General features: G+C 43.4%; 1 protein-coding gene across 2 annotated transcripts in view; it reads right to left on the bottom strand.

Moving 5' to 3' along the window:
* Positions 1 to 15,538, bottom strand: part of Ube4b (ubiquitination factor E4B) — a 118,732-nt gene that overhangs the window by 14,943 nt on the left and 88,251 nt on the right. For both annotated transcript variants that reach the window (XM_042695638.1, XM_042695639.1), the window contains 4 exons: positions 15,124 to 15,222; positions 11,966 to 12,201; positions 5,183 to 5,309; positions 3,437 to 3,581 (listed from right to left, as the gene is read on the bottom strand). In XM_042695638.1, coding sequence (XP_042551572.1) covers positions 3,437 to 3,581; positions 5,183 to 5,309; positions 11,966 to 12,201; positions 15,124 to 15,222 — 607 coding nt within the window. The remainder of the gene's footprint in view (positions 1 to 3,436; positions 3,582 to 5,182; positions 5,310 to 11,965; positions 12,202 to 15,123; positions 15,223 to 15,538) is intronic.

Below are 15,538 nucleotides of genomic sequence, written 5' to 3'. Positions count from 1 at the left end.
AGGCCCAGAGTTCAGGCCCCACGACCGGACCCCCCCCCACAAAAAAAAAAGAAAAAAAAGAATGAGCTTAGTGAAAGAAAGGCTGCACGCAGGAGAAGCCCAGTGTGGGGCCGGGTCATATCATTCCTGCCTAGAATACGTAAGTTCCCCCAGACCAGATGTTCTTCAGGTACTAATGCAGAGCACAGTACAGGCCCAGGGCAGCTCCATACCCTGCTGGAGCTTAGTGAAACTTTGTTGAGTCACCACCATCCCAAGAAACACATCTAATAAGTCTGACAGTGACAGCAAAGAATGAAGCAGGGTAAAGAGAAAAAAAGTGGAGACGAGAAAGTAGAGAGAAACAGAGGATGCTGCTGTGGAAACTGGTCAGGGAAGGCTTCTCTGTGGGGGTGATATCTAGGAGAATAAAGGAAGGGATCAGCAAACCTCTGTGGAACCAGCATGAGGGCAGGCAGAGAGGCTGGTGTAGGGGGTAGAGTGAGCAGAAGCGTATCAGGAGCTGAATATAGAAAGGTATTGCAAACTCTGTTTTTTTTGTTGGTTATGGGGCTTGAACTCTTTGCCCGGGTGCTGTCCCTCAGCTCTTCAGCTCAAGGCTAGTGTTCTACCACTTAAGCCACAGTGCCACTTCCAGTTTTCTGGTGGTCTATTGGAGATAAAAGTCTCATGGATTTTCCTCCCCAGATTGGGTTTGAACCACCATCCTCAGATCTCAGCCTTCTGAGTAGCTAGGATTACAGGCATGAGCCACCAGCACCCAGCTTGGTATTGCAAACACTGAAGGCCACACTCTGCACGCAGGAACTGAGTGTGTTGAAGGGAAGCCCAGAGGACTCTGAGCAGAGTGGTACTGAGAAGGCTGAGATTTTAACAGCGGATCTCGGCTGTGGACACAGGCAAGGGCAGAGGCTGAGAGCTGGAGAGTGGGCTACTGCAGTAATAAGGGAAGACTCAACTGTGGTCCTGGAGGTGTAGGAAAAGGTCAGAGAGTAAAGACTCAGATCTTCCTGCCTGCCTGTTTCTATTTATCTCTACACTTTTCTCTCTCTCTCTCTCTCTCTCTCTCTCTCTCTCTCTCTCTGTCTTTAAGCAGTGTTGAGGGTATAACCCAGGGCCTTGTGCATCATAGGCAAGTACTTTGACACTTGTGCTAGTATGGGGCTTGATCTCGGGGCCTAAAGCTCTTGCTCAGCTTTTGTGTTTACAGCCAATGTTCTATTCTTTGAACCACATCTTCAGTTCTAAATTTTTGCTGATTAACTGGCAAATGGTAGAGTGAAGCTGACATTTATTGAGGGGATTCCAAGGACATCACAGGTTCAGTCTGGCACAAGTTAAGTCTGAGATACATACTAGACTCCCCCAGAGCAGGCAAGCTGATACTGGGTCCCAGGTAGTGACAGGGCATATCAAAGGTGGAGAGGTATATTTGGAGATCTGGTATTTAACGCTTTGGAATAGATGAAGTCCCCTGGCAGGGCTTTCCAGCTGGAGGCACTGGGTTAAGAGTGGGAGTGCTTTATGATTTTGTAATTGGGGTGGGGATGTCACGGGTATGTAATGAGCAGAAGCCAGAGATGTTAAGAGTCCTACAACGTAGGGCAGTTTCTAGTTGTGAAGAGTTTGCTACTTACTACAGCAAAGCTCCTCTATGTCTGAAATCCCTCCCAGCATCCCACCCTGAGAAACACTAACCTGGGGAGAGGGAGAAAGAGAAACCTGAGGGCTGAGCCAGAGTCGGCCAGCACTGGGAGGCTGGGAAGATTCGCAAGAAGAGCCAGGGAGGCGGGAGGCAGCAAGCCACTGTGAAGTCACAGGAGAGTGATTTCTGAAATAGCAACTGTTAGGGACTAGGTATCTCTGTATATCCACTGATGAAAAAAACATGAATAGTATCTGTTGTCTCATAAACAAATACTTATCAAGCACTCTGTCCAAGAGAATGTGTTACAGACCTGGTATCCAGCCCCTGAAGGATTAGTGGGTCTTAGCTAAGTTTCTACTGAGGTAGGAGGAAGGTGGGAAGGCTAGCCATGAAGCAGGACTAGGACAGGACCTATGAGGAATAGGAGTGTACACACTGAGCATCTGGATAAATCCTAGCTAAATATGTTCTGTCCTCTCTGCGTTCTTGCAAGGCAGATGTTTTCTGGTTACAGAACTCTGAGTGAGGCAGTGTCAGTTCTCAAACCTAGATCACCTTAGGGACCAGAGCTGGGCTCTTTCAGCTACACCTTCTGATGTTCTAGCATGGTTTCAGCAGTCCACAGTCTGGTTCAGATTGGTAGTTACTACCTGCTGCCTGTGATGGAGGTGAGCCACAGAAGTTCTCTTAGAGATACATCTGGGAGCTGGGGGGTTGACTCTATGCTAAGGAAGATGGGGAGCTGAAGGATTTTGTACTGTATCTTAGAAATGAACATGAGGGCAGTGGGTATCAGCACAGATTTCCCTCCCCTCCAAAAGACTGTCACATTATCTCAGCACAATCAGAGGGGTCCAGGATGCATGAGAGCGTGGAGGGAAGGGAACTCCAATACACATGGACCTGGGGCAACGCCCCTGCTAAGGATTAAGCTTATTATAGCTTGAGCATTTTGGCTAGACAAGGATGTGAAGACCACATAAGCACACCAAATTCTTGACCAGTAGAGGCAAGTCTAGAGATTTCCTACTTACTTCCACATTTCTCTCTCTCTCTCTCTCTCTCTCTCTCTCTCTCTCTCTCTCACACACACACACACACACACACACACACACACTACTGAAATTTGAACCGAGTCTTGTGTAATTGCTCTACCACTTAAGTTATGCCCCCGCCCTTTTCTGTTTTACTTGTTTTTTTCCAATAAATGATTTGCCTGGGGTCAGCCTTTAACTTTAATCTTCCATCACACACACACACACACACACACACACACACACACACACACACACACACACACTTTTTTTAAATGAGATAGGATCTTGCCTTGAACCTCAATGTTCCCATTCTCTACTACTTGAATAAACAGGATTATAGGAATAGGCATGAGCTATTGCATCCTGCTACAAATCTTAATATATTTAGACAATGAAAGCTCTTCTATAAAAAAGCTTCTTAAACTAAAAATGCAGAGAATGATGCATTTAAAAAAGTTGTCATCTCATTTTTTTTCCCATTTTTTATTTTTGTGCTGATACTGAGGCACAAAATAAAATAACCTCTGCAAGCTCAATGGAACTTTTTTCCTCTGGAAACCTCATACATGCTAGTCAAGCACTTTATCACTGAGCCACACTCCCAGCCCCAATTCTTAAGTTTCACCTAACTTTTTTTTTTTTAAGCTTTTTCCTATCCCAAGGCTGGGTTAGAATCTCGAAGCCCTTAGTAAGTCAGTCCCCCGGTGGCTGATTCCTGACAAAGCTGTGGGAGCACTGGGCCCGTTCTCACCCGAGGCAGCTGGTCCCACTGCTCTTTGTTCTTCATCTCTTCTTGCACTTCATGGATCCGCTTCAGCGACTCCAGACTTTCATCGAGCAAAAACGTCGTATCGTTTATCAACATGTTTATGTAGCGCACGAACTGCTTCCCAGAACTATAATGGCAAGAGGAGTATGGTCATGTCCAGCAGGGCTGTGGCAGGGAGAGAGGCTTCCTGTGTCAGCAGGTCACCCTCCACACTGCTTCCCTTGGCAATACTCAGGACCTTGTGCTCAGTGCTCTACCACTTAAGCCACACTCCCAGTACTTCCCCCCCACCTTTTGTTTTGTCTGTCATGGGGCTTGAACTCTGGGCTTGGGTGCTGTCCCTCAGCTCTTCAGCTCAAGGCGAACACTCTACCACTTGAACTACAGCGCCACTTCCGGTTTTCTAGTGGTTTATTGGAGATAGGAGTCTCACAGACTTTCCTGCCTGGGCTGGCTTTGAACCATGATCCTCAGATCTCAGCCTCCTGAGTAGCTAGGATTACAGGCATGAGCCACCGGCGCCCGGCCCCATTATTTGTTATTATACAGATGATGTACAGAGGTGTAACAGTTACATAAATCACTTAGAGTACGTTTCTTTTTGGACAGTGTCACCCCTTCCCTCTCACTTCCCAGTTTTTCCCTCCTGTTCTTACCACAAGCTGTATAGTTCATTTTCAACATTCTGTCTAATAAGTACCACTGCTACACTTGTTCACCTTTTATCCCTCTATTTCTGTGCCTTTAGCCTTTTTTGGTTTTAGGTTCTTTCTTTTTGCCTGGACTAGCCTAGGATCACCTCACCCTCCTCCTACCTATGCCTCCCAAGTAGCTGCAATTACAGCAGTGCACCACCACTGTCAGGTTTGCTTGTTGAGATGAAGTCTAACTTTTTACCCAGGCTGACCTTGAACCTCAATCTTTCTGAGTAGCTGGGATGACAGGCCTAAATCATCTTGCTGGGAGTTGAATGTTTTGTTTTGTTTTGTTGGTCGTGGGACTTGAACTCTGGGCCTGAGCACTGTTCCTCAGCTCTTCAGCTCAAGGCTAGCACTCTATCACTAGAGCCACAGTGCCACTTCCGGTTTTCTGGTATTAATTGGAGATAGTCTCATAGACTTTACTTCCCAGGCTGGCTTTGAACCATGATCCTCAGATCTCAGCCTCCTGAGTAGCTAGGATTACAGACATGAGTCACTAGTGCCTGGCTTGTTGTATATTTTTGAGACAGGGTCTCATGCAGCCCACACTAACCTTAAACTCATGAGCTTCCTGACATCTTCCCAAGTGCTGGGATTACAGGTATGTGCAGCACATCTAGTATGATTATTCTTTTTAATTCACTGTGATAAACTCATTCTATCTAGTGGCTTGCTGGAGCTACCTTTATTGGCTCATGAAAGTCATTTAATAAATATTTCAAAATTTTCTGAGCAGTCAGAAAAATCACCAAAAAACAAAACAGAATAAACTCATAAGAACATTAACATAAATTTCTTCTATGTAACCCACCCCAAAGTGTGGGGACTAATTTGGAATTAAGCAATATTGTATAGCATAGACATTTAGAGAACTGTGCCACATGCAGCAGTACATCAGGGCCAGCATGCCCACCCAAAGCTGAGAGGAAGAAAAGTCAACAGGAACCCAGCTGTGAAAGCTTTTAAAAAGTTACAACCCTACCTGACTCAAGGGAGAGCAGGTTGTGGCTTAGGAGCCCATACTCACTTGAACTCTTCCATAAAGGTGCCATGGTGAGCAATGTTTTGCCAAAGGCTTTTAAAAATGGTACTAATGTGATAGCGGATTGTGAACTTGTCATAGAACTCGCTGGTAGCTCCAGTGTGCTCCACGTCTAAAGAAAAAAGACAAAGGGACTAAGGGACATGTCCTTTCCAAATAGTTATTGCCACTACGATACTGAAGGAATATAAATCTGCAAAATCAGAGATAAAATTTGATTTACATCTTGCACATAAACCAAGAGAAAAGTTATGAGCTTGTGTAGAAAAAAATTGGGTTATATTTTAATGAAGGATATGTACATGTTAAATGCTTATTTTAAATACTCTGTATCATTAACATTCCCTCCCTCCCTCTCCCTGTCCTTCTCCCTCTCTCTTTCTTCCTCTCTCTCTCTTTTTGTCAGTCATGGGGCTTGAACTCTGGGTCTGGGTGTTGTCCCTGAGCTTTTCACTACTTGAGCCACAGTGCCACTTCTGTTTTCTGGTGGTTAATTGGAGATAAGAGTCTCATGGAGGGCTGGGAAAGTGGCTCAGTGGTAGAGCGCTTGCCTTGCATGCATGAGGCCCTGGGTTCGATTCCTTAGCACCACATAAGCAAAAAGAAAAAAAAAAAGAAAAAAGAAAAAAAAGAGGCTCATGGAGGGCTGGGAAGGTGGCTCAGTGGTAGAGTGCTTGCCTTGCATGCATTAGGTCCTGGGTTCGATTCCTCAGCACCATATAAGCAGAAAAAAGTGCTATAGCTCAAATGGTAGAGCGCTAGCCATGAGCTGAAGAGCTGAGGAACAGTGCCTAGGCCCAGAGTTCAGGCCCCATGACCGACAAAAAAAAAGTGTCTCATGGACTTTCCTGCCTAGTCTGGCTTCAAACTGAGATCCTGAGATCTCAAGCTCCTCAGTAGCTAGGATTACAGGTGTGAATTACTAGAGCCCAGCTGGTAATTTGCAGACATTAGTAAGTGATAAGAATGAACAGAACTGAAGATCTGGAGAAATTGGCAGAGTACATACGCTGCTGGGAAAATGGTGACACAATTTCTCTAAAGACAATTTGACAAAATACAGCACAAACTATCAACACATTTCCTTCCCTCTGGTCACAAACTACTTGAGAAAATATATTCTCAAGTCTGATTTCAACGAAAATTAACAAAGAAGTTTTTTGTTGTTGTTGTTTTGGTATGTGTGGTGCTGGGGCTAGAATACAGGGCTTTGCTCTGCTAGGCAAACATACTAGCACTGAGCTATGTTCCTAGCCCAAAGGCAAAGTACTATTTTTTTTTTTGTCGGTCGTGGGGCTTGAACTCTGGGCCTGGGCACTGTCCCTCAGCTCTTCAGCTCAAAGCGAGTGCTCTACCACTTGAGCTACAGCACCACTTCTGGTTTTCTGGTGGTTTTATTGGAGATAGGAGTCTCACGGTCTTTCCTGCCCGGGCTGGCTTTGAACCGTGATCCTCAGATCTCAGCCTCCTGAGTAGCTAGGATTACAGGCGTGAGCCACCAGCGCCCGGCTCCAAAGTACTATTTTTATTACAGAAAAAAAAAAAATCAATAAATAACCCAAATGCCCCCAAACAGAATATGAAACCTTTTTGTAATATATCAAGTAAAATCTATATGGAGAGTTTGGGCCAATCACAGCCTTGCAAAAATAAAGTGACTGGAAAGATACAGAGCAAAACTGGCTGCCCTCCTTTTTGTTTCTTTCCTTCCCTTTCTTTCTCCCTCCCTCCTTTCCCTTCTTTCTTTCCTTCCTTACCTCACCAGGGCCTTTCACTCACTCTTACTTAGCTTTTTCAATTAAGGATCTTCTACCACTTGAGCCATAGCTCCATTTTGGGCTTTTTGTTGGTTAATTGGAGATAAATTTCATGGTCTTTCCTGCCCAGGCTGGCTTCGAACAAAGATTCTCAGATCTCATCCTCCTGAGTAGTTAGAATTACAGGTGTGAGCCACCAGCATCTGGCTTTTTTTTTCTTTCTATCTTCTCTATTTCCTAAGTATACATTTCCCATGACCAAAAGAGAAAATAGTTATTAAATAATAAAAAACAGAACAAGACAATAGCACCTCTCATGTTCAGATCTTCAGATGAACTAAATGCCAGTTTGCTTGTAGAGGTGTGAACTACAGAGTGGAGAGTGAGCAATTTAAGTTGAGCCCAGAAGAGACAGAAGCTGGGACTGGCATTGCACTTCTTAGCATCCAAAGCTGCCCATGTTTAGATTCCATTCTGAACATAGCAGAGGCTAATTTGTTAATTTATTATCCATCAGTTTACATCTATCCAATTTAAAAAAAAAAACTGCTCCTAAAGTCTCCTCAATATCACACTGGTCCAAGTCCCATTTCCCAAGTCATAGTTTAGAAGTCCTTAAAACCAAGCAAGCTTGACCTCTAACCTTATCTCCCACCACACTCTTGTTGCTGTGAGACTTCTTGCCCAAGGATTTTACACTCATTGGCTGTTGCTTTTCTGACACACTGTGGCTGAAAACTATCAACAGCTCACACAGTCATCTCCTGTCCTCAGACTTCCTCTAAATATTGTCCCAGAAGTAGCCCACCTCTGCCCATAACTTTCTCCCAGTGTCTTTCTACCTGTCCAATCCATCTCCCACTAAGTGATTCTGGTATTGCCCAGTAGGAATACCATAAACACTGGCTGAATTTGTGGTGGGCTCTACTTCAGCCATGCTGGCTTTACTCATTCAGATCAGCCTAGAGGAAGGGAAGAGTCTCAAAGTAAGTCTGCTTTATCTGTGATTTTCCTGTCTTCAAAAGTTTAAGTTCTTGGGGCTGGGAAGGTGGCTCAGTGGTGGAGCGCTTGCCTTGAATGCATGAGGCCCTGGGTTCGATTCCTCAGCACCAAATAAGCAAAAAGAAAAAAGCCGGAAGTGGCGCTGTGGCTCAAGTGGTAGAGTGCTAGCCTTGAGCTGAAGAGCTGAGGGACAGTGCCCAGGCCAAGTTCAGGCCCCATGACCGGACCCAAAAAAAAAAAAAAAAAGTTTAAGTTCTTGAAGGAACAGATTGTTGTAATATTTTGAACCCTAACTTTATTTTTGAAACAAAAGCTGAAGCACAAGTATTTCCTGAGTTAGAACCCTCTGTCTGTGGCCTAAGAAGAGCTTGCTTCATTGATCGATTATGTGTTATACAACTCTAAACCACATCTGACAGTCAGATGGAATAGGACCTAATCAGCAGACCCGGGAATCTGGAGGCACTGTGGAGGGCTCTCTCCTTCCTGAAGGTCCTTGGTGCCTGGCACCTGCATCGAACCTCTGAGATGCTGCCACTCACTAGCTGCTGACCTTCACAAACCCCTGTCCTTTCTGAGCTTTAGTTTCCTCTTTTGTAAGATGTAGGTATTTATAGTATCTGTCCTTAGGACTGCTATGCAGATCAAGTGAACGGATTAGCAAGTATTTGATGAGTGGTAGCTATTATTAGGACAAACATCATCTATCATTGACCACAGAGGTGGTCCAGCCTGGAGGGCACACTGTTCCATGGAAGGGAAAGAGAATAATACTCCCTAGCTCCTGGAACATGGCTAGTGAGCCCCATCCAGCCTTGCCCTTTTCCCATAAGACATAGGCATACAGACAGATCTCCTGACATCATAGTGATAGGCCCAGGGTTCCAAAGTAAGTACTAAGTACATTTGATTGATTTTTGTCTTTCTTTTTTTTTTTTGGTCCGGTCATGGGGCTGAACTCTGGGCCTGGGTGCTGTCGCTCAGCTCTTCAGATCAAAGCTAGCGCTCTTCCACTTGAGCCACAGCACCACTTCCGGCTTTTTTCATTTTGCTTATGTGGTGCTGAGGAATCGAACCCAGGGCCTCATGCATGCAAGGCAAGCGCTCTACCACTGAGCCACCTTCCCAGCCCTTGTCTTTCTTTTTTAACCACTGATAAAAGATTGTGGTTTAAAGCTAGTCTGGGCAGAAAAGTCCCGGTCAGACTCTTACCTCCAATTAACCATTAAAAACCAAAAGTGGCACTGTGACTCAAGTGATAGAGCATTAGCCTTGAGCACCAAGAAGCTCAGGGACAGGACCCAGGCCAAGTTCAAGCCTCACAGCAGACCAACTCATTATTAATATCCCTCTCTGCACTGTGTACCAAACCATGGATTTTTTTTTTTTACCTTTTGTTACTTAACCACTGAAAACAATACTTTTCATGGTTAATATATGTATTTAATTCACCTACAATCAGCAGATACATTTCACTGTGCCATATTTATAAGTTATGGTGGATGCCATCTACCACTAAAACGTACACACATTCATACTCCCACAGAATAAAATACTGGGGGGTAAATTTACAAGTAAGAAGATGAGCTGGTATTAAGTAGTCTCAGATCAGGAACATTCTTTAGGCTTGCTTCATGACTCAGGGCTTGGACTACAGAATTTTCCTTTTGCCAGCAGACCGATAGGAGGTACTGCAAGGTAACTAGAAAATGGCTAACAAGAGGCAAGGGACTTGGATCCTCTCATTCTTGTCAGCAGTGGCTCTCTACTCCTGTGATGGCAATCGATGTCTGTTTTCAGCTCTGTCTAATAGTCCTAAGTTACCAACCTGGCCAGCCTTCAGAGACCCTAGTGCTGCCAAGCAATATCCTCCCTCAGAGGTCTGGGACCTGGTCTAGTCCATATCCTCGTTTGTGTAGTTAGGTTCTAATAATCCCAAACTCTTCCTCTGACTCCTCTTGAGTAAGTAAGATCTGTTTCCTGCCACTACACTGTCAGTTTTGGACCAAGTCAATCTTTCAATACCTACTCAACTAATTCTGTATATTAAATTTTCTCTTAAAAGATTGGGTATATTTCTGCTTTCCTGAATGTGTCTTGAATGACACACAGGGCATTTTTTTTTAAGGGACTTGGTTTGGCCAAACATGCTTATAAGAAGGCTTTATCAGGGCTGGGAAGGTGGCTCAGTGGTAGAGTGCTTGCCTTGCATGCATGAGACCCCGGGTTCGATTCCTCAGCACCACATAAGCAAAAAGAAAAAAGCCAGAAGTGGCACTGTGGCTCAAGTGGTAGAGAGCTAGCCTTGAGCTGAGGGACAGCGCCCAGGCCCAGAGTTCAGGCCCCACGACCAGAACCAAAAAAAAAAAAAAAAAAAAAAGAAGGCTTTATCAATTTACATATTCCTGAGAGTTTCATAGTATTAATTTTACCCACTGGCTATTGGGTTGGCTTTTGTAGGTGTCTGTCTGTCTCCCTCTCTCTCTCTCTCTCTCTCTTTTTTTTTTTTTTTTGTTGGTCGTGGAACCTGAACTCTGGGCCTGAGTGCTGTCCCTGAGCTCTTCAGCTCAAGGCTAGTGCTCTACCACTTGAGCCACAGCGCCACTTTCAGCTTTTTCTTCTTATGTGGTGCTGAGGAATGGAACCCAGGGCCTCATGCATGCGAGGCAAGCACTCCACCACTAAGCCGTCTTCCCAGCTCCGTCTCCCTCTCTTAATATGTGCAGACTACAAAGTTCTATCCTGATAAGCATAAGAAACCACTTGTACCTAAATGACTAGTGTTTATCACATAAAATGCCTAAAGAAAAGGGATTTTCAGGCAAGAGAAACTTTTCCCCAACAGAGCTCTCTAAAGCCTCAGAAGAAAGATGTTAGCAAACTTCTTGCTGGTTTTAGATTTAAAAGAGTCTGTCTGAAACTCTTTATCAGGCACCATAAAATAGAAATAAAGGGAAAAGCAGGAAGGCAGATTCTTAGACTGCTCAGACTCTGTTCAGAGAGATAACAGCTTGGGCCCCAAATAAGAAGAAACAGGCCCTGATTGACAGTCATTAACTGTTCTTTCTTTTCTTTTTCTTTTTTTTATTGTTGGTCCTGGGGCTTGAATTCTGGCCTGGGGCTATCCCTGAGCTCTTCAGCTCAAGGGGAGCACTCTACCACTTAAGCCACAGGGCCACTTCTGGTTTTCTAGTGGTTTATTGGAGATAAGAGTCTCACAGACTTTCCTGCCTGGGCCGACTCTGAATAACAATCCTCAGATCTCAGTAAATAGGATTACAGGTGTGAGCACCAGTGCTAGGTTTTGTTTGTTTTTTTTTTTTGGGGGGGGGGGCTGGTCATGGGGCCTGAACTCTGGGCCTGGGTGCTGTCCCTCAGCTCTTCAGCTCAAGGCTAGCACTCTACCACTTGAGCCACAGTGCCACTTTTGGCTTTTTTCTTTTTGCTTATGTGGTGCTGAGGAATTGAACCCAGGGCCTCAGGCATGCAAGGCAAGCACTCTACCACTGAGCCACCTTCCCAGCCTTAGTGCCAGGCTTTGTTGACTGTTCTTTTTTTTTTTTTTTTTGTCGGTTGTAGGGATTGAACTCTGCGTTTGGGCGCTGTCCTTACACTCTTCAGCTCAAGACGAGCGCTCTACAGCTTGAGCCACAGCACCACTTCCAGTTTTCTAGTGGTTTAGTGGAGATAAGAGTCTCACAGACTTTCTTGCCCAGGCTGGCTTTGAACGGCGATCCACAGATCTCAGCCTCCTGAGTAGCTACGATTACAGGCATGAGCCACCAGTGCCCAGCTCGTTGACAGTTCTTGAACACTAGAATACTCTGACCAACAAAGAGCTGTACTCTTGATGCCAGTTGGAATATAATCAACCAGAAAAGAAAAGTCTCTTTATAGTGTGTCTCTATGCTCTCTGTTGTTTCAAGAGTACAACAGTATCACAACTGGCTTCAGAAAACATTGCCCAAGTCTGACTACCACATGTTATGTGGCATACTCAGGAACCTACCTGTATAGAACTTCATCAGAGAAGGTACCAGTAACTTGGTAGAGAGAGGATGGTTCTCAATCATCTCAAAAAATTTCTGGGTTCGTGGCTGGACAGCAGGGTTGGTCATAAACATAACTTCTACCAGTTTGGCCACTAGGTATGGATTCCGGATGTAGTTCTGGTTGCACAACATCACAACGAGGAACATCACAATATCCTGAGTACAGGGCTCATAAAGCACCTGAGGAGAGTATCTGAATAGAGGCAAGAAGGACAAGAAATGAATCTGAAAAACTGTCCTAGGATATCATTAAGTACAGGTAGGACAAAAGGATAAATAATATAGGAAAGGACACTGAACCCCTTTAAATTAAACAAGTTGAAAGTTACAATGTACACTGTAAATAGACATATGTAAACCAGGTGCAGTGGAACCCCCACAATCCCAGTACTTAGGAAGAAGAGGCAGGAGGATCACCTGGGACCAACCTGAGCCACATAGTTAGCATGAGGCCAGCAGGGATACTGAGAGACCCTGTTTCAATTTTTAAAAAATACTGGAAGCATGCCTTAAGTGGTAGAGCAGCAGCAGTGAGTCAGCAAGCAGAGCAAGATTGAGAGGGCCTGAATTCAGGACCAGAATGAGCAAAAAAACATGCATTGGCTGTCATATGCTGCATAAACTTACCCTTTAGAAAACAAAGCTATAATTAAATCAAGGAAATTTCACAGAAGACTTTCATTACCAAAAAAGTATTAAAAAAAGCTTCTAGCCAAGAGCTGGTGGCTCCCATCTGTAATCCTAGTTACTCAGGAAGCTGAGATCTGAGGATTGTGGTTCAAAGCCAGCCTAGGCATGAAAGACTATGAGACTTATCTCCAATTAACCACTAAAAAACCAGAAATGGAATTGTGGCCCAAGTGGTAGGGTGCTAGCCTTGAGTTCAAGCCCAGGTACAAAAAAAGAAAAATTTCCAAGTGAGTTTTGGTGTAGTTGTTTTTTGTGATAGGGTCTTACTAAGTAGCCCAGGCTGGCCAAACTCATGATCCAGCCTTGGCCTTCTGAGTACTGGGGTTATACATACACAGCATTGCACTGTTAACTATACTTGTACTTAAGTACTAGAATCCCAAGGCTTGCTTCATTCAACAAAAAAACTATGATATTCAGTTACCCTTTATATTTCTCACCACTCAAAATTTAAGTGTCACTACAGATCAGGTCTGTCTTTGGACACAGCTTGAACTCTGAGCCTTGGCGCTGTCCCTCAGTTCTTCAGCTCAAGGCAAAGGCTGTACCACTTGAGCCACAGCACCACTTCCAGTTTTCTAGTGGCTTACTGGAAGAGTTTTACAGACTTTTCTGCCTGTGCTGGCTTTGAACCATGATCCTCAGATATCAGCCTCCTGAGTAGCTAGGATTACAGATATAAACCACCAGTGCCCAGATGGACACAGCTTTTGCCAGCAATGCAACTGGTCCATTTTAACTATTTCTTTAAGAATAAAATTTTAATACATATGAAAATTAAAAACATCTTTAAGGATCACATATTAATCTTGGATTTTTCTGTTAGAAAATATGTATAAGTATATTATATTTATATATTTATGACTATGAACCTACAACTAACTACTTTTTCTTGGGAAATAGCTTTTACATTATCATTCCAACTCCTAGCTGATGCTACTACAGTAACATCATGGTGACAAGGAATTGCAGTTACAATTTTTCTAATCTACAATGTTAAAAAAGGGAAATGTCAAATTAATTAATGTTTGGTGGTAGTGGGGATTAAATCCATGCTTATCATATGACTGGCAAGTTATCCAACTAAATATACCCTCATCCTTGAATGAGGATTTCTAAAAACAAACAGCTGGATGCCAGTGCCAGTGCCAGATACCTGTAACCCTAGCTACTTAGGAGGCTGAGATCTGAAGATGGTGGTTTGAATCCAGACCAGGCAGGGAAGTCCATGAGATTCTTATCACCAATTAACAGCCACAAAAGCCAGAAATGGAGCTGTGGCTCAAGTAGTAGAGCACTAGCTTTAAGCAAAATTCAACTCAGGGACAGCAACCAGGTCCTGAGTTCAAGCCCAGGATTGGCACCAAGGAAAAACAAAATCTCAAATATCAGTTATAAGACTAAGCTGTTTATAAGTTTCCCAATTTTACAACTGAGACAACTTTTAGTTCAAAATATAGATGTGTGGATATTTCTGGGTTTTGGATGTTTATTGGGATGTTTATAACCTGTTCTGTTTCCCAGTAACATATACTCCACTACTAGAAATTCAACTCAATTTTCACAGAATACATTATTAGCTGCATTGTTAATCCTACTTCTGTCCTGGAAGCATTATTGGAATAGGCCTGGTGCCACAGACTTGATTTATTTCTCCAGTCTCTAGGCAGCATTCAGTTAAAAAGTTACATAAAACTTCAGGCCTAGTAGGGAACCTGTGGCTTGTTACTCACAAAGCTGAGATCTGAGGATTGTGGTTCAAAGTCAGCCTGGGGAGAAAAGTTGCTGTGACACTCTTATCTCCAATTAACTATTCAAAAATGGAAGTGGCGCTGAGGCTCAAGTGGTAGAGTGCTAGCTTTGAACACAAAGAGGCTCAGGGATAGCACCTAGGCCCTCAGTTCAAGCCCTACAACTGACAAAAAACAAAACAACAACCATAAAAAAACCACCAAAAAAAAAATTCCAGGCCTGGAGGAGGCAACAATGCTTGATAAGAAATGTACTCATGGGGCTGGGAAGGTAGCTCAGTGGTAGAGTGGTTGCCTTGCATGCATGAGGCTCTGGGTTCGATTCCTCAGCACCATATAAACAGAAAAGGCCGGAAGTGGTGCTGTGGCTCAAGTGGTAGAGAGCTAACCTTGAGCTGAAGAGCTGAGGGACAGCACCCAGGCCCAGAGTTCAGGCCCATGGCCAACAAAACAACAACAAAAAACAAAAACCAACAACAAAAAGAAATGTACTCATTATCTTGCCCATGTAATTGTAACTCTTCTGTACGGTATTTTGACAATACAAATACAAATAAATAAATAGAAAAAAAATTCCAGGCCCAAAATAGAAGGTTGCAACAATGTTTACAATAATATGTGCATATTACATATAAAAACATATTAGAATTATATAATGTGTCAAAGGCACTTACTGAACAATAAAAAATAAAAATTCAGCAACATCTTCTACATAAAACTCAGGCAACGCTGCAAATACCTTGGGGACATCTGAATTTAAAGGCAGTGTTATGCTGTCAAAGAGGAAAAAAGAACATAATTTACAAAATTAAATTGTAACACATTAAAATACTGAATTATCATACTACTTATCAATAATATATTCCTTAAGGAAAGTATCCTAATCCTCTAACACAACCTGTAACAATTATACAGGTAAAGTAACCACAACTAGAAATGGAGAGTAATGTTCAGGGTGTGTGAAATGTTTCCCCTTGTCTTGACTTCTTGTTCAAAGTTAGTGAAATAAAATTAGAAGGAAACAAAAAGGTAATGGCCATTTTGTACAACAAACTAAAAAAAGCCAAAAGAGCCACAAGTGTATTTTTT

The sequence above is a fragment of the Dipodomys spectabilis genome, unplaced genomic scaffold (genome assembly GCF_019054845.1).
Source record: "Dipodomys spectabilis isolate Male_0828 unplaced genomic scaffold, ASM1905484v1 ptg000188l, whole genome shotgun sequence".
Taxonomy (NCBI): Eukaryota; Metazoa; Chordata; class Mammalia; order Rodentia; family Heteromyidae; genus Dipodomys; species Dipodomys spectabilis.
This window is presented reverse-complemented; position numbering and strand designations above follow the sequence as displayed.